At 37.1% G+C, this 19,258-nt stretch overlaps 1 protein-coding gene across 2 annotated transcripts in view; it reads right to left on the bottom strand.

The window, feature by feature from the left end:
- Positions 1-2,170: 2,170 nt before the first annotated feature.
- Ubc7 (ubiquitin conjugating enzyme 7) overlaps positions 2,171-19,258 on the bottom strand; it is a 48,892-nt gene continuing 31,804 nt past the window's right edge. For both annotated transcript variants that reach the window (XM_081744383.1, XM_081744384.1), the window contains exons 4-5: positions 11,016-11,156; positions 2,171-6,564 (exon numbers count right to left, since the gene is read on the bottom strand). In XM_081744383.1, the coding sequence (XP_081600509.1) occupies positions 6,443-6,564; positions 11,016-11,156 (263 nt within the window). In that variant the 3' untranslated portion in view covers positions 2,171-6,442. The remainder of the gene's footprint in view (positions 6,565-11,015; positions 11,157-19,258) is intronic.

Below are 19,258 nucleotides of genomic sequence, written 5' to 3'. Positions count from 1 at the left end.
TCTATACAACGTTCTTTCATCGGAACAAAGAGTTGTTCTAATGATTCTGAGCTCATATCTAAGCTAAATATTACGGGATGTAAAATTAGAGAATTTAATAATTGTTTAAATGGGGAAGCATTTTACTTTTATTTTAAGGTGATGCTTTTACGGGATGGTTACTCTGATGTTCCATACTTTATAAAAATGAATTCAATATCAAAATAAAATTCAAGGTTCATGTCCTATGGGCTGTGAACGACAGCGGTAACTTAAGTGAATTATGGTAAAATGGTAAGTGTGAATAAAATATCTCCAGAAATCCTTTACAAGAACTCCGTACTTGTGCATTACAAGTATCCACCTCACACGTCATGTATTAGAAGCTCGTCGAAGGAAGATTCTATCACTTGTCACAACAAGCATTTGGGTATGTGATGAGATGTTCGACGATAACTGTCGAAAAACCTATTTGGTTAAACTTCAAGTGTTTTATTATTTATTTTTAACATTTCTCGCAAGTTGAGATTGCTTAAAGATTCGAGAATCTATATTAACATCCACACGAAGACTTGCAAATATACATCATGTTACAATATGATACAATTATCGTGAAATATCTCAGATTTTGTCTAAAATGGAGTATGCTTATTTGAGACTTAAGGAAACATTCTTGTTTAAAACTAAAACCAGTTTAGAATATAAAGATAAATTATCTCCATTAAACAAACTGCATGAATACTTAATGATTCTAGTAAAATATGTCATGTTTTCTTTAACACTTAGGAATCTTTCTTGTTCCAAGGTGTTAAAATTCCCCAAGGAAAAAGAATTAGTTTATCAGCTCCTTCCCGCTTCCAGACACGAAGTTGAAGTAACTAATTCCACGGTAACTTTTGTGAAAATTTTAAGTTATCATTGAAACTTATGGATCAACTGCACTGCTTGGTTGAAATAAACTATGAAAAATTAGGTGAATTCAACCCAACCTTCTGCCTTCAAAAAACACGCTTTGTTTGTTTATACTTGCAGTACACTACTACATAATATTAAATCACCAACTGAAACATGATACTTATATTCTACGATTTTACAACATTGCCTTCGCAGTACATGATCAATTTATTACATTAGTATTATTAATTAAACTACTAATTAAACCATCACCAATTTTAGACGTTACGAGACAGTCTTCTCTCGCCTTTCACCAGTTCCATACTACGAAAAATATTTTGTATTGAGCCAAAAATTACCCGTTTTCTTGAAATATTAGATTATTATCAATAGATATGTACGAGGGCTTTTCTTAAAAGTTCCGATTGTCAACAGACACAAACATAGTAAAGTTAATATCATACACTTTTGGTTATTTCCTGTGAACACATTACGCTATTTTTCTACATATTTACCCTGTTTCTTTACACATTTATCATAGTGTTCGACAAGATTTTGTATGTCTATATCGTAGAAATCACCCACCTGTGACCGAAGCCAAATTCCAACAGTTGTTCCTCATTGCTGCTATTGCTTATGTTTGTTGTTTCTGTCGCAATCCGCATGCGCGCTATCTTACAGCATACCTTTGGCACGAGGCAACATCAATTCAAGTCGTAGCTTCAATGTATATCGTTCAGTGTGGGCAGTTGAAAATGTTTCGTCAAATTTTGCTGCTCAAACTCAAGAGTTAATCGGGTCTTTTGGATGAGAGCTACTGGACCATCCACCGTACACGCCGGGCCTAACGCCGAGCGATTATCATCTTTCCCCTATCTGAAGCAGTTTCTCGCCAGTCAGCGGTTTGACACCGATGAAGAAGGAAAAACAACGGTTGAAGATTGGCTTCGGTTTCTACGACATGAGCATGCAAAAAAACGTGTTGAACGCTATCATAAAATTTTAAAGTATCATGGCAACTATGTAGAAAAATGGTTTAATGTGAACACAGAAAACAACCAAAAATGTATGACACTAGCTTTGTCTTTACCAGTTTTGTTCCTATTGGCAATCCGACCTTACTTAAAAAATTGAACTTGTATATCATCTAGTTAAAAAAAATTAATTAAAAAAAATAAAAATAAATAAATAAATAAATAAATAACAGAAACGGAAGTTTATTTCTGGTGTGAAATGCTGCTGCTTTAGGAACAGGTTTTTCAAAATACTGGATAAGTTTGATTAAAATAAGTATTCCTTTGAAATGAACATATACTGGTCTTTATTATACAGAATAAAATTCACAAATTCCTTAACTCATTTACAACATATTATATCAGTGCTAAATTTCTACAGCTGTAAAGTGCTGTAATGTACTATTTTTCTTTCTTTCTTTCTTTGTAGGTAGTAATTTGCATGGAATACATCTTAATACCTTTGCTGCAGAAATTAATCTTTGTCATATTATAATCAAGCAACGTACTTACAAATAAATAAATAATTTCTGTAATTTAAAAGTGGCAGCCGCAGTTATTTAAGCGTCCGGTCATATTTTCCGATTACAAATGAGCTCTGGCAGTCATTATACTGTGAAGTATAGTTTGGACTATGATTTTGTGTGACTGTTTCATTAACCTGCTTCCTATGCTGAAATAATTTATACAATGTTAATACACTTCAACAAAATCTTCGAACATATGTGACCATTTAGCCCGGGATGAAACTGAAACGCTGTGCACCAGATGAGAACGTTCTATTTGGAAACTAATGTATCTAATTGACAACGTTAAGTACAGAATTAATTAACGAGGTAGCAAACATTTTGTTACTCTCAAAGGATGACTTATTTAAGTGCTCTTAATCGAAATTTCATCTTCACAGTTATTACTTGCAATTTACAGATAAGATACTTGCAACTTATAAGTATTTTAAACAATGCCTACTAACCACTATAGAAATTTACCAACAGGACTGTTTGTCCATAATACATAGAAATTTACCAACACGACTGTTTGTCCATAATACATCAATATATTAATTAAACTGAAATTTTAAAAAGACATGAAGTGGAGGCACTTTCAAGCAGACAAAATGAATATTTATACGCTGCAAGTTAACATAAATTTGATAAGTTATTATAGCACAAAATATAAATTATTATAACACTCTATCTGCCATACAGTATCCTTTTATTATAATTTTTACTATTATATATGGTCTGTAATTCTCCTAAAAAAAAAAAAAAAAAAAAAAAAAAAAAAAAAAAAAAATCAATATTCCAAGAGTATCTTAAAGAAGGAGGCATATTTTCCCATCAAAGGTTAAAAAACACAAAGACTCTCCACTGCAGGAAAAAGAGCCACCAATCAGGATTACATCAGTAAAAAAATAAACTTTAAACGCTTTCGCATACACATCATCAAACAGAACAAAGTTAAAGAAGGAAGAACGGAACAGTATTTGTGAAGTACAACATTCTATACTTTACTTTGTAGAGTTGTACAACTAATTGTCACTGCTACTGTGTAAGGGAAAAACTATCTTATACATAAAATAAATTCATCTCTACAGTGCTAGTTTTATTTACTCCTAATTTCAGCAAAGAAAAAAAATAATTGCGAAATACTTAAAACTAACAAAGAAATACGGAGACAGCACGTACTCTGCCAAGATGAGATTCCTTTACCTTTCTAATTAAAACAATATATTGATTTTTGGACGCCAATAAACCGGTTTTTCACATACCGTTATTTAGGGTGAAGAGAAGCAAACTTAGTAAATATTTTGGCATGAGCTCTCGAAAGAATGTAAAACATGAACCTATGATTTCTTAATATTGTCTCTCTGAACGGTTTCTACAGAGATGGCATCAATGGAATAATTTCTACAATTGAAATAATAATTTCAGAAATAATTTATAAGTTGCTATTATTAACATCGCAGGAGATCAAAAACCATGATGATGAGAAAGTATATTTATATCACAAATGACGGTACTGAAGGATCCCTTAATTGTACACAAATAATACATTAAAGAAAAAAAACATAAAAGTATTTTAGGAGTAGCAGAGTGGTAAGGAGCTGTCTTCTCCAATTGTAGATCTGAGTTTAGACTTATCTAGATATACAGGGTGTAACGAAAATGTGTGTCTACTTTGGGAACAGATTTTTCACATCAAAAGAAGAAAAAAAAGTTCATCAAAAGAAGAAAAGAAACCACAGGTCCACATGAACTTTTTTATTATTTTGATGCGAGGAACTATTCCCAAAATATTGTGACAAATTTTTATAACACCCTGTATACTATTTTTTTCACGTGCTTCCATCATTATTATCATCATATAAATTTACTAAAGATCTTTTTTCTTTTTAGTTTTTAAAGCGAAATAAAACCATAAAAAATACCTGGATTTTGTTTCACTCACACTTTTTAACTCTTAAATTGCACACAGCAATTTCACAAACTGCATTTAAAAATAACACTAAAAATGGAACAATACCGATAACGGGTATGCCACAGAGAATTTTGCAGACTTCTTGTGTTACTAAAATTTTAAAATAAAAACCAAACTCCATCACTATAAGGTATGACAAGGTAAGTCGCGGAATCTGCACGGCGTAACATTATACTGGGCAATCACACAGTCATTCACATTTGAGTACGTTCGAACACGCGCTCGACTCCATCGCAGATGACTGGACTCAATATGTTTTGCCATGAGCAGTGTACCGAACCGAAACAAACTGCAGGAACATTTTCAACAGTATTACAGTTGTGTAGCACAAAACGCATTGGTTTACAAAGTTTGACAGCGCTAGTCTAGACAAAAATTCTTCAACAGTCGATTTCGTATATGAAATTGTCACCCATTCTACAATAATACCTGCAGTTCTCTTGTCTTGTTATTTACGGAAGTAAAAGAATGTTATTCCTAATAATACTTATTAACGCAATGCTGTAAGAACAAAACTTTTCTATGGATGAGACAAATATCAAAGAAGTTAAAGGCAAAATAACATGAAAGCAGAATTCCGCCAGTTGTATTGAATGAATGGGAAAATCGATCACGAATGAACGCAGAATAGACGAGAGTTTCGGAACACAAAATTTTCAGAAAATACTGAACGAAATAAATGGCTTCAAGGAAACTATACCATGTTGAATTTCACAATAACTATAGGGTAGTGAACGCATGAGGTACACAGAACCCTAGATACGGATACGGAAAAAGGATCATTTGCGTAGAGAAACAAGAAATGGGTTAATAATACAAAGCATAATGTGGGTAATAACAATCCAAATAGGGTTGGCTTGCTTGCAGGTAGAATTTTGTGGTGACGAAGCTTCACGTTTTTTAGGGCAGTAAATAATACATAATTTGCAACAACACATATGACAAAGTCAGTATCGCAAGCAGTGGCGTGCCTTGGGCAGGGCGAGCGGGGCGCCAAAGTAAGGGCGCACAAAATTCAGGACGAAGAAAGAAAAGAAAATATAGAGAGCGGAAAAATTACTTGGGATATTTTAGATCAACAGAAGTTCTTTCCAATCTAATATGTAATTTAACAGGGTCAGAAAATACATGTGCACATATATAAAATGGAAGGGAAAAAGTAGTAAAGAGTGCTTAAAATCAAGGAAAGGCAGGATTCATTTTTTAGAATTTTCTTACGCTTCGCGCCAATTACGGTGGTGCTTCGCGGCTGGTCTTACAATCTCATTCATATGTACGGGGGTGCCGTGGTATATTCTCGCCCCGGGCGCTGATTTCCCTCGGCACGGCACTGATTGCAAGTACACAGAAATTTAATTCCTGGGTAACAAGTAATATTAAGATTGTGTATTAGACCATGAAAATTAGTCAAATAATAACAAAGACACTGAAATGATAATGAAGCTCTGGTCTACTAGTTAGCAATTCCTTATCACGAAGTTTCTGTTGCACAGTTTTAAGAACATTTTTTATCCTAATTACTGTGTTCCGATTGAAACACCCTTAAAAAAAGAAGACCAACATTAAATTAACAATTTATACTATAAAGTGTACTTTTATGCCAAAAAAAAGTAAAATCATTCTTATAACTAAGCGATGTCTTCTTGTCGGTTTCGAAACCGGACTTAATAACTTTACCTATGTCATTATATTAGATTCTATCTTTAAAAAGTGCCCTTACAACAAATGAAGACAATTGTTCTCGCTGGTAACTACTTCATTCTTCCCCTTCTTGAGTAATCTGAGTCCAAAGTCACCAACAAATTTATACATTTTAAAACAACAATATATATATATATATATTACATAAAATATTAAATATAAGCTTTGTGACAATTTTGGAAACCAAAGTTTTCCTTGAACCAGTCCATGTTTTGCGGAAGACATTTCACTAACGAACGGAAACACAAATCACTCTTTAATAATAATAATAATAATAATAAAAATGAAAGAAAACAGCACTGTTCGTCTTCATACACAGTTCACTGGAGTGTTCCATTCACTTCACAGTCTGCGAGTTTTCAAGCCAACACCATTCACGGTAAAGGCAGTCCCAGTGTTTTTCTTACTATTTTTTCTGCTATCCTATTGAACTCTGCGCGGTCTTCCCGCCACATTTTTGCTGCGTCTACGTTCGCTCCACTCTCATCGTTCGGCTCTGCAAACAGAAAGAACATCGTTCATTAAATGAAACAAGAACATTTCCTTCTACGCTAGTACACGAAGAGCTCTGAATAATAACATGGTGGCTTATAAGTATAGTCCGACCAGTGACTTGTATGTGATACTGGCATTGGAATTTCTAATCATGCAATTAACTGGCCTATAATATATCTGACTCTTCCGCCTGAAGAGCTCATTAGCGGTTAAGCGGTTAGTGTACGCGCCTTTGGCGTGGGAGATCCAGGTTCGATTCCCGGCGGAAGCTAATGTGGTTCGGATACCACGTTAATCAATAGCTACACGTCTCATATAGCCTCGCTGCTGAACGGGACGCTAAACTCAAAATCACCTCACCTCTTCCGCCTGAAGGCAGGAAATAGTCTACCTATCCTACTGTAGTTACGCAGGGCATTAAGCTAAGCTACCTATCTTGAATTATGCTTAAGAAGTGGGATGTCAAATTATGCAAAATACTCAAACTATGCTAGTGACGTTTGTAAATGTTAACCCCATGCTGTGTACCTATGACTATGGAGATATCGATATGGGACTAACGCTAACATTTTTCGTAAACGAAATGAAATATTTCACTTTAACATCCCACGTTTTATGCCCTCTAGGCTAAGGTAGACGGATTAAGGCAAGTGAATGATGATGAAGGAATTAATTGGTGGAATGAGAATGTGCGTGGAGACAGGAGTACCCCGAGAAAACCAACGGACACGATGCTGCCTGCCGTAGATTTAATTGGCCAGGGATACAACCTGGGAATCCCACAGACCAGAGGTAACCGCTCTAACACTGAGCGAGCCATTATGCCCCCACCTTTTTTTTTTTTTTTTTTTTTTTTTTTTGTTCATGTTGACAGAGCATAAAACCACCGAGAATGATGTTACTTTTTGTTTATACCAATTCAATTGTTCATAACTTCTGTTCATACAGATGCTACGAGTTTTCCGTTTCCATGTTTTTGGTTTGAATTATCATTGCAATTTTCATTGATGATTATATATATATATATATATATATCTTTTCTTCTATTACTCATAATAAATTGCTGCATCGAGGAAACGGCGATCTGTACATGTTCGAAAAGTATCTCCTACTTTAGGTTTACCAAGATGTGGAAATTCTATACTAAGACAGTAGACTGAGGGGAAGGCTGACCAGTATTTTCCACTCGTGATTAAAAAAGAGTTCTGGCAAATTAAAAATTATGAGCTACAGTAAAGAAAAAGGTTGACAATTCACGTTAGAGATATTTCGTATACAAAGGGTTATGGAAAACTGAAAGTCAGTTGCTGGAGTAGAGGAATACGTTGAGAATTAGGACTCTTACGGACATAACTGAAATATCAATACATCCATCATCAACACGTGATTAACTATCTTACAAACACCTGTAATTCCTGTAGTTCATTTTCATGAGAGTCAAAAACACCAAATAGACTTTATTTTAAGAATCTCAATATTTGCCGCTCAGGACGGACTGTGAGTTGAACCACTTTCTCTTATTGGTACCAATTTCAGAATTTTATTTATTTATATATTTATTTTTTCCGCCATCCACGTACATGCCAGTAGAGAAAAGCGAAACTGTCATCCAATAGTGTCCTTTAACGAAAGTTGCTGTTCAAAGTGAACACGGCTGGTGTGAAGGAAGGTGATAGTTGTTGCTGCCTGGAAAATTCGTCTGTGAAACCACGAAAGCGACAAAGAAACGAAGAAAAATGTTAAGATAATGAACGTAAGCGAAAAAGGAACTTAGGGAAGAGATACACTGGACGCAAAGGTAAGAAGGTACCAGATAAAATCCGAAGTGATATGATGTGTTGCAAAAGTGAATGTTATTGGTAAATGAAGGAAACAAATGATAACAGTTTCATTTCGTTGTATAATATGGCAAATTTCAACAAGCAAAATACTTATCTATTTGAGTTAATCGTGAGATCAGAACGTCAACGCGTGTACGTCAAAGACACGAAAAATGTGAATGCCTCTCGATGCGCCAATATTTTTCATTATGTTCTCCATCTGTCATCAAGAATGGAAGTTAATGCATGCAAGCAAGCATTCTGAAACCTCCATGGCATCACTGAACGTAGAGTGTGTACCGCCCCTGGTGACTCGGGACCAGAGACTAACGATTTTCCTGCCAGAAAGTTACATTAGCCCAAAGAGGATCGTCGAGGTAAACGCCACAACTGGACGCACGCTATTTCTGAGGAAAAAACATACATTGTCCGGAATCACATTAGATCGTTCCTAAGATAACGCTGTCAGGGATTCAAACCCAAAACACTGATAGGGGCTATTTAGTTTCAGTGCAATGTATACAACAAATGTCTGAACTGTATGTGTAAGTATGTAAACAAAAAGGAAATTCTTCCAGTATAATTATACACATATCGATATGTATTCAACAGCAAATTCAACACTGCATTTAAAATGTTAAGCACTGATATCTGTAACACTCATGATTCGGTGCTACATGTAGAACTACGCCACGTGAACATTATGTACACATTCGTAAAGTTGAACCTGCCAACCAGAATTTGAGAAAATGTAAAACGATTAACAGCAGCCCAACAGTTACTGCTTCTGTCATGACGATTCTGCTGTTAGGTGTGTCTGATCAGATGTTGCTTCTCGTGGTAGTGACGAAACTGGGAGTTATCCTACGAGTAATGACGCACCTACCAGAGTACTCACAAATCTCATTTAACAGCATATAGCAATTCTTGCGTTGGATAAAACAACTCGATCATAATGGCACTCTGGCAGTATTTATTAGATCCGGATATTATTCACCCGCATGTCATCCATTATCCATCATTCGAATTTTATCCGTTATCCATCATTCGGATATTATTCTTTGTCTGTCACGCGAATATATTTCGTTATCCGCCATCCGGATATTATCCGTCATCTAGATGTCATGCGTCATTCGGATATTACTCGTTATCCATCATTCGAACATTATCCGTTATCCATCATTCGTATATTATCCGCTATTCGGATATTATTTGTTAGAGTTAAGTTCCAAAGTTGGGCGTCCGTTTCCAGCAAAATTTTTAAAATTTACAAGAAAGATATGGATAATTTGATCGTTTGTGTGCTTGATAATATATAAGTCTCGAAAAATCTGTTTGTGTGTTATATATAAGCGGTTATAAACATGGGACTATACGGCGAGCGGAGGGAACTACTTGGCGCAAGGTAACCGAACAGTTGCATTGTGGGAAAGAAACGAGGATTTATGTTATTAACATGGCGAATGTACAAGGGCAATGAACTAACAGTTTTAACATTTGTGAAGCAATACGTTGATAACGAGCAAAATCCTTTAACATTTTGTGAAGAGCACGGATTAATGAACCTAATAACAAATTGTAGAAAGTGTGCAAAGGAGATAACAGCGAAAAAACGTGGAGAAAGCGGACGCCCAACTTCGGAATAAATGCCATTTGTTATCCGTCATACGGATATTTGAGTTTTACGTCCCTCGGTTAGGCTAAAGGAGACGGTGATGATGAGAAATGAATGAAATAACGGAATGAAGAGTGGGAGAAAACCCACGCACATGATGTTTGTCCACCACAAAGTTCACTTGGCGGGGGCTGGGCTCGATTGAATCCGGACCTCAAGCAGAAGAGGTGAACGCTCTATCACTGAGCCACCGCGGCCCCCTATCATCCAGATGTTATCCATTATCCGTTATTCGGATATTATTCGTTATGCGGATGTTTTGGCCATCCCTAATTCTGGTATGTGGTCAGTATGACTGTCTACTGATTGATGACTGTATGGTCAATACAAGGTTCCTACTGATCTGGAAAAATCTATTTCCGTGAGTTTCCCTGACCTTCATGACAGGTGTCGGATGACGTTGACATATAAATAAGGAATAAATTACGGTGAATATTTATAAATGAGAACACTTATTCTATCGAGACAAATAGTAATCAGCTGCTCATATGTACAGTCCACTTACCTTCCATAAATACGATGGTTGACTAAGATGAAATTAATGTACAATTAATGTTAGAAAAATATATTTTATGAAATTTCCCTGATTTCCAGTCTTTCCCCCTGAGTTTCCCTAACCTGCACCAATTTCCCTGAGTTTTCCCTGACTAGTAGGAACCCTACAATATATAATCCCAAGTGTTCTTTGTTCTTACTTATGTATGACGAATATATTCACAAACACGGAAAACTAAAGTATTCCAGGATCCTGGAACTATTAAAATATGAGAAAGGTTTATTTACATACTCTCTAACACAAAACAAATGTTTCCTTAATTAGTAATTAAGAACACAAGACCATGACGCATACAATGCTGGCACGTATGCGGCTTGTGTCAAGGAGTTATTTGAGCGCTAATGATAAAATACTTGCCTGAGGCATGTCATAAATTAAGGAATACCTAACAATATATTTACCTGCTAACATGCTAACAACGGATAACAGGATCTTCTCAACACTTTGCACTGGACTCCACCTCTCCGCACTAGACTCATAACCCATGGGATCATCACCAGGAGCATGCAGGATTGAAATGCATACACGGCCATCAGAATAAACTGTTAAAAAAAAAATATACAAGATTAAAAAAAAATTGAAGAGTAAAATTGACAGCAATTAAGAAAAGGTCGTCGAATTGCACATAAGAAAGTAACACCTTACATAGCGCTGAAAAAAATTACTGCCTTCGGCATCCAAATTGAGAAGAAAAAAGATAAGGGAAAATTCAAATCAACATGTGAATCGGTATTTTCATTTTATTTTTTAAAAATTTTTTTTAGAAAACCTTATTTTCCTTCAAGATATATCCCACAGACAAAACCTTTCCTAAATCCATCCCATTATAGCTCTGCTTTCTCTTCAAATTAAAAAATAAGAAGAAGAAGAATAAAAAGAAGAAATGAAAATGAAACCTTTAAGTTTCACATCCCACGCATATGCCGGTTTGGCTAAAGGAGACGGTAATAATGAGAAATGAGTGAAACAGTGGAATGAAGGAAGTTGGAGGAAACGGGAGAATCCAGAAAATGAAAATGAAATCTTTAAGTTTAACGTCCCACGGTTATGCCGGTTAGACTAAAGGAGACGGTGATAATGAGAGATGAGTGAAATGGTGGAATGAAGAAAGTGGGAGAACCCCGAGAGAACCCACGAGCACGGTGTTTGTCCACACGGCGCGAGCTGGGATCGAACCAGGGACCCCAAGCACCGGAGGTGAACGCTCTACCATTGAGCCACCGCGCCCCCCTCGGGAGAATCCAGAGAAAACCCAGACACACAGTGTTTGTCCACCACAAAGTCTACTTGGCGCGAGCTAGGATTGAACCAGGGACCCCAAGCACTAGAGTTGAACGCTCTACCACTGAGCCACCGTGGCCCTCCGTTAATCAATAGGAATAGCCAGCTCCTTCATAAGGAGGTTGCGATCTCCTTTACAAAATGTAATATGGCTCACACTGCAGGTTACGAATAGTCCGTTTAATTAAAAAAAAATATTTTGCTTTCACTTTAAATAATTTTCTAAGACGTTCTGGACTGTTATTACCCTGGCGAATGTCTAAGTAGTTGCGTATAGATTGATAATATTGGTGCAAACTGATATGTCCTGGAAATCACTACGTGCAATCCTATTACCTGCTCTCCTATTATGAGCAATCGGCCGAAAATGTGTAAAATACTTTTTCAGGCCAGCAATCCTGAATGAGGTTTTCCTCATTCGCACAAAGCAAATATTTCCTCATTCGCACAAAGCAAATATTTCCTTATTCACACAAACCAAATATTTCCTCATTCGCACAAAGCAAATATTTCTTCATTCGCACAAAGCAAATATTTCATCATTCGCACAAAGCAAATATTTCCTTATTAGCACAAAGCAAATATTTCCTCATTCGCACAAAGCAAATATTTCCTCATTCGCACAAAGCAAATATTTCCTCATTCGCACAAAGCAAATATTTCCTCATTCGCACAAAGCAAATATTTCCTCATTCGCACAAAGCAAATATTTCCTCATTCGCACAAAGCAAATATTTCCTCATTCGCACAAAGCAAATATTTCCTCATTCGCACAAAGCAAATATTTCCTCATTCGCACAAAGCAAATATTTCCTCATTCGCACAAAGCAAATATTTCCTCATTCGCACAAAACAAATATTTCCTCATTCGCACAAAGCAAATACTGGCCGATGTGGTACCTAACATATAGATCCCAGGCTGCTTCCTTCCTTCCCTTTCCTCGGATAATGTAATCGCCGAGGGACGTCATCCCTCAAACGTGCCGAAAGCCCAGCAATCTAAATAATAAATCCTAATCATATTATGGGCAATCATTTCATCACGTAATTCACTCGTAGTGCCTGGGATGTTTTTATCATTTCACTCTGACGGAACAACGTAGGAGGGGGAGAAGGAGGAGATATACAAAAATCAATATAAATAAAAATAAAAGTGACTAGGTTTGACTTAATAGCTCTTGAACCATCAAACCGATCTCGATCAAATTTTCAACATGTAGATGAAGTTAGGGTCTGGGACGATTTTTATTATTTTACTTTGACGGTACAACGTAGAGGAAGGGATATATATATAGAGGGGTTGGACAAAAAAACTAAAACTTTGCAAACGTGTAAAAATCATACCTAGTATGGTATGGGGCCTCCTTTTATGTCCAAAACAGCTTGGATCCGACGTGGAATGGACGTATACAGCTCCTAAATCGTGGTGTGTGAAATTTTGTACCATTGTTCCTCCAAAACATGCTCCAGTTCCTTAAGGGATGCTGGTGGAGGGTAATGAGACCGAACACGCCTTTCTAACTCAGACCACAATGGCTCAATGATGTTCAGATCTGGTGATTGTGGGACGCAGGAGAGGTGTGATAGCTGCTGGCCATGCTCCTCAAACCATGATTTCACCGTTTTTGCAGCGTGACAGGGTGCCAAATGATCTTAGTAGATGCTATCACCATCAGGGAACAATATTTGGGCCATGGGTAGAATCTGGTTCCCCAAAATGGCCTCATACGCCTTAGCATTCATCATTCCATGCAGGGCTATGATGGGACCTGCAGAAAACCACGGTATTACTGCCCATACTGTAACAGAATCACCTCCACACTTTACAGTTGGGAGCAGACAGTCTGTATCATAGGTCTGCAACGGTGTTCTCCATACGTAAACACGACCGGTTGTTGGAAACAAGATGAAGGTCGATTCATCGGACCACATTACGCGTTCCCACTGCTCATGAGTCCACGCCTTGTGGTCCTTACACCACCGGATACGCCTCTTCGCATTTAGTGCTGTGACCAGGGGTTTGGCGATAGCGGACCTGCCATGAATTTTCATTTTATGAAGTTCCCGTCGCACTGTTTTCGATGAAACCGGGTTTTGTAGGCCGGAATTGAGTTCGGACGTAATTTTAATTGCAGTGGTCTTTTTTTTAGCTGCTACAATCCGTCTTAATGCCCTCCGGTCCCTATCTGACACGACTGTCTTTCGACCACTGTTGTGCTTTGCAGACGTCGTTTGCCCATGAATTGTGTATGCCCTCGTGACATTGGACACAGTGCCTTTCGATACCCCCACAATGTTCGCCACTGTTGCAACTGAAGCTCCAACCAGACGGGCACAAACGATCATGAATCTTTGGAAGTCTGTCAGGTCGCCCATTTTACCGCACCACTTTCACACCACGATACTCACAAGTGAACTGGTTACTGCTGACGGAAGGTCCACATGACACATTGAAAACAAAAAACGATCGGCAACTGCAACACGTGTTGTACAGTGGAGGGCCAAACTTACGTGTCCTGTATGAAGTGTTTTCAGATTTTTTGTCTATCCCCTGTATATATAAATGAAACTTAATAACTCTTCAACCACCCAACCGATCTCGTTTGAATTTTCAACATAGATGGCTTTTGTCATATTACTTTTACGATGCATCATAGGGGAGGGAGAGGGACATTTATAAATAATCGAAAATGACCAATAATAGTATCGAATCTATAGTTTTCGGGATCGCTGAGATGAACAGTGACACTTTCGACGCTGGTTAATTCTAAATTTAGCACAACTTGGGGAGGAGGAGGAAGGAGTTATACAAAAATAATCGAAAATGACCAATATTAGTGTCGAATCCATGATCTTCGGGGTAGCTGAGATGAACAGTGACTCTTCCAACGCCGTTTAAGTCTAAATTCAGCCACACCACACGGGGAAGGAAAAGGGGAGAGAAATATAAAAATCATCGAAAATGAGCGATATCAGAGAGCGCTTTAGTAATGGTAAAAAGTGACTGAGTAACGAAACATATTACTAATTTTTCTTAATTTAAGCCAGCGAAACGGGTAATTGATGCTAGTATATTATTAATTATAATACCACGTATAATACCGGTTTCCTACATTGTACAGAAATGCACCGAGAGTGGAAATTAATATCGTAGACAATACTCTTTCACATGCACTCATTTATTTTAACCGTAAAATTACCATTCTTGACCAGTGCAGTTAAAATTATGAGGGCAATGATAGGCGTAAATATTAACTGGAGGATTTAAATACAGAAATATCGGCTAGGTTTGTGAAAAAAAAAAAAAAAAAATCTCACGCAGATATGGTTGTTAAATCCAGTACGCAGAAAAATTGTCATTGTTATCATGTTCTTCGCTTGGTTGCCTGTGCTTTTACAGCCTTTTCTTTGAAACAGTCTTCGATATAATAGCACCAATAACATTAAAAGGCACTCGCAGTAATCACAATTTTTGGAAATGGTTCGAGAAATTTTTCTTGCGTGTCATTCTGATATCCGTGCGTCATACGAATATTAAAAAAAAAAAAGAAAGAAAAAAATGAGTACAAGGGACAATTTTATACCTTTAAGTAACTTAACCTAACCTACATTCGATGTACAGTCAGAAACAATATTAAGCATAGGTTAGAGGTATAAGAAATAATAGCTCCAATCTATATTTAACATTGTTTCTGACTGTACAAGAATCAACATACTTAGTGAATATTTGTTGGGGTATCTACAAAATCAACTGACATGTTTTCTGAAAGGTTTAATATTATCTGTTAAATTTCAAATGTCTGCAGAAAGTTAGGATAGAAATGATAATACTGTAGCTATTCATGCGCAAGTCTGAGCTAAATCGATAAGCACTTTCGCTTTCACCTATTTGCACATTTTTGATCACTTGTTTTGGACTGGCACCTATCAACAAGTATATAAAGCATGATTCAATACTTCCATGATCGTGAAGGGTTTCAAATTTATTCGAGACTCTTGTTCAAGTGTCTTCAACAACATTCCTTTGAAATGTAAATTTGAAGTATTGAATGGCTTTGTTCACGCTTCCTTTGACCATGTACAGTTTAACACAGACTAGTAATTGAAATGATTTTTTTTCAGTTTTACGACTCACGGTTAAGGAGTCAGTAATGATGAGAAATTAATGAAATGATGGAATGAAGAAAGTGGGAGGAAACAGGAGAACCCCGAGAAGACCCATGCACACGGTGTTTGTCCACCAAAAAGTCCACTTGGCAGATTATGTTCGAGTTTTATTCAAGTTATATGTAGTTCCACAGCCAGCATGAGCAGCATTCAGATGTTCAACTTTCGTATTTGGAATGTCTTTTTTATCTTCAACTATACAAATTATGGACCAGTACTGAAAGGCAGCAAGAAATGTGGTAAATGTTGTGAATATACGACACTACTGGCAAAATGTTAGAGAATCCACTACTGTGAGATACAATACATAATCGAGAAAAGATAGGAAAGCAAGCACGGGAAAAACACATGGAAAAATAATTGTTAGATAAACTGACGAACTTCAAGTAGCGTCTTCGGTATCCTAACCTACTTACCTCTCTTAGCTGTTGTCACTCTCATGTTCTTACGGAAATCCCTCCGCAAAAGAAGCCTAGTAAAACCGAATAATAGTTTATTTTTATTATTATTATCATTATTTTAAGTAATTTGAATCTAACTTTGCCCAAAAAACGCTCAATTTATAATCGTAATGATCGTGCCCCAGACATAAACCTTCAGCGAGGAGTGGAGTGCCGCTTATAAAATACAATTTGTGAGGGTATTAAGAAACTTTTGTCCGAAAGGCGTGATACAGGCCTAATGTAATGATCTTGTATTCATGTACCTATACTTTATTTGTACCGAAGAGGTATCTAGTTACAGAAAAACGTATATCGCTACATTGCCATTTTCTTGAGAGAAAAAAAAAGATAATTTTAGTTTCCCCTTAATAAAATGGTGATGGTGGCTTGCCCAGAGGAAATATTTTTCTAGCATTCATCAGTGGTGGAACAAGTATGTTAAACAACAATACAAAAAATTCTTCCGATACCATGGATGAGAACTTCGACGATATTCGCTCTTCTTAACGAATTATGGCTACAGGGTAGCTTCCCGAATAATCTCGAAGATTTAAATGCTTACAGCCAAATTAGATCACCTGCAACAAACAAACACTGCTAAATATTCTGTAGGTTTACCGGTAGGGGCTCATATTTACTGGAGAACGAATTTCATTTTATCACTGTATTCAACAATACAAGCGAAAGACTGATCACAATATTACTTCTCTTCGTTCTCCAACACAGGTTGAAACTCCGAAGTTCATGGTGTCCTGCGTACTTTTAATATGTCTTACCGTACGGACTTCTCCCAATTTCAGTGTAATTTTTTAATCATTTCCAGACTTTGTAAATACTATTCCCAGTAGTGCTCGCATTGCCAATCCTGATGAATTACTTGCTCCTATCACCAGTGAAGAAATTTTTACCTTCGTTTCCAAATTCCGGTAACTTCCCTTATACCTTCTACAAGAAGGTCTAGAACATTATCGGTCCCCACCTCACTTAAATATACAATGATTGGTTACGTCACTCCTCATTTCTCCAAACTGATGGTATGGTAGTACTCATTCCTAAGACCACAAAAGCGAATACACCGGACCAATTCAGATCTATTACATTTTTCAATAATGATCTCAAACTTTATCTTAAGATCTTGGCCTCCAGAATTAGCCAGTTGTGTGCCTGTATATTTAGCTCGCATCAAGCTGTCTTTCGTAAGACAAAGAATGTTTATTCCACACTTTCAACTTTGCGTGATATTATTAGTTACTTCTAAGTGTCTAACCAGAAAGCTGTAGTCTTATCCTTGGACTTTCAAAGTGTTTTTGACACTGTAGCCCATGCATATTTATTCCAGACTTTGAAATACTACAATTTTCCACCGGGACTTAATGATCTGCAATCTCTGTACTCCATAGCGACAGCGACAATTTATATCAATGGATCTGCCTCTGTTCCTTTACTCCATCGTTGAGGGCTGGGTCTCTGCTGCCCACTATTAGTCTCCTCTTTACATTAATTCTTGATTCCCTTTTATATTTTCTGACAATTGTTATCAGGAGGCATCATCTCAATTGTTCATTTCATCATCTCAACGTTCAAGCTTCACGCAGATTACGTGACAGTGAGTTTTACATTTCATCTATAATTCACTACCCTGCTGCACATTTTGGACCAAATGTTGATGGTTTAGTGCCATTCAGGTAAATTATACCAAAACGAAAATGATGGTATTTGATGATTGGTCACCTCTAGTTGAGCGTCAGTCAGGGATTTTGAATTTAGATTTCTGGGCTTTCGGCATCTATGGCCATTTAGCCCGTCACGTTTGAGGGATGACGTCCCTCGGCGAGCACACTATCTGGGAAAAGGGAAGAAAGAAAGGACTGGGAAAAGAAGGAAGCGGCCTGGGACCTGTATGTTAGGTACGACCCCAGCATTTGCCTGGTGTGAACAAGGAAAACCCAGGAAAACCTCATTCAGGATGGTTGGCCTGATTTTTTTTCAATTTTTCGAGCTAGTGCCCCTATAGGGAATCGAACCCGGAACCGCTCGCAATTGATCATCAGGTAATACATCCTATAGCAATAGTGGATCAGCTGAAGGTGTTGGACATCGCTTTTACTAAACAGCCTACTAGTCGTTATGATGCTGTGCGGAGTCAAATTTTGCATAGTTTACAACATGAAGTTGCAGCAGTGAAAGGGCGTGATTTAGATCTTATACCGGGTATTTGGTACCTAATACTTACATGTCGGCGAAGCTCTGGTATGCTGCCCATATTTATCTTTTACCAGAGTATTATCTTAGAAAAATACAACCCCCTCTTCGGATGATTTATATGGTCTGGGTTCTACTTCCATTTGCAAGAGATACATTATATTTCCCCCGCTCTGAAGATGGTTTAAATCTCATTAATTATATAGACGAAGTGGTCCATTTTTTTTAAAATTTATTACATCCTGCTTATAAACATTGTTATCTACAGGACTCTATGACGGAAAAGTGATTCAGATAATGAAACATGAACTTTAATAATCCACCACATTTACGGCTTGCACAGTCTTGTCCCAAATATGTGCGAACTATGATTATCCTTATAGCCTATATGAGCCCAAGAACTTTCCAGGTGTGTAGATCAGTTCAGGCTTTGTATTGATGTTTCCAAAGAAGAACAGGAACACCCTCATATTCCGCGGATAATTTCTCATCTTCCAACTAAGGATTGGAACCGTATCTGGCGCAATTTGCACGCCCCAGTCTTACCAGTC

The sequence above is a fragment of the Thermobia domestica genome, chromosome 17 (genome assembly GCF_964235325.1).
Source record: "Thermobia domestica chromosome 17, izTheDome1.hap1.1, whole genome shotgun sequence".
Taxonomy (NCBI): domain Eukaryota; kingdom Metazoa; phylum Arthropoda; class Insecta; order Zygentoma; family Lepismatidae; genus Thermobia; species Thermobia domestica.
The sequence above is the reverse complement of the archived record's forward strand: the minus strand, read 5'-3'. Positions and strand labels throughout refer to the sequence as shown.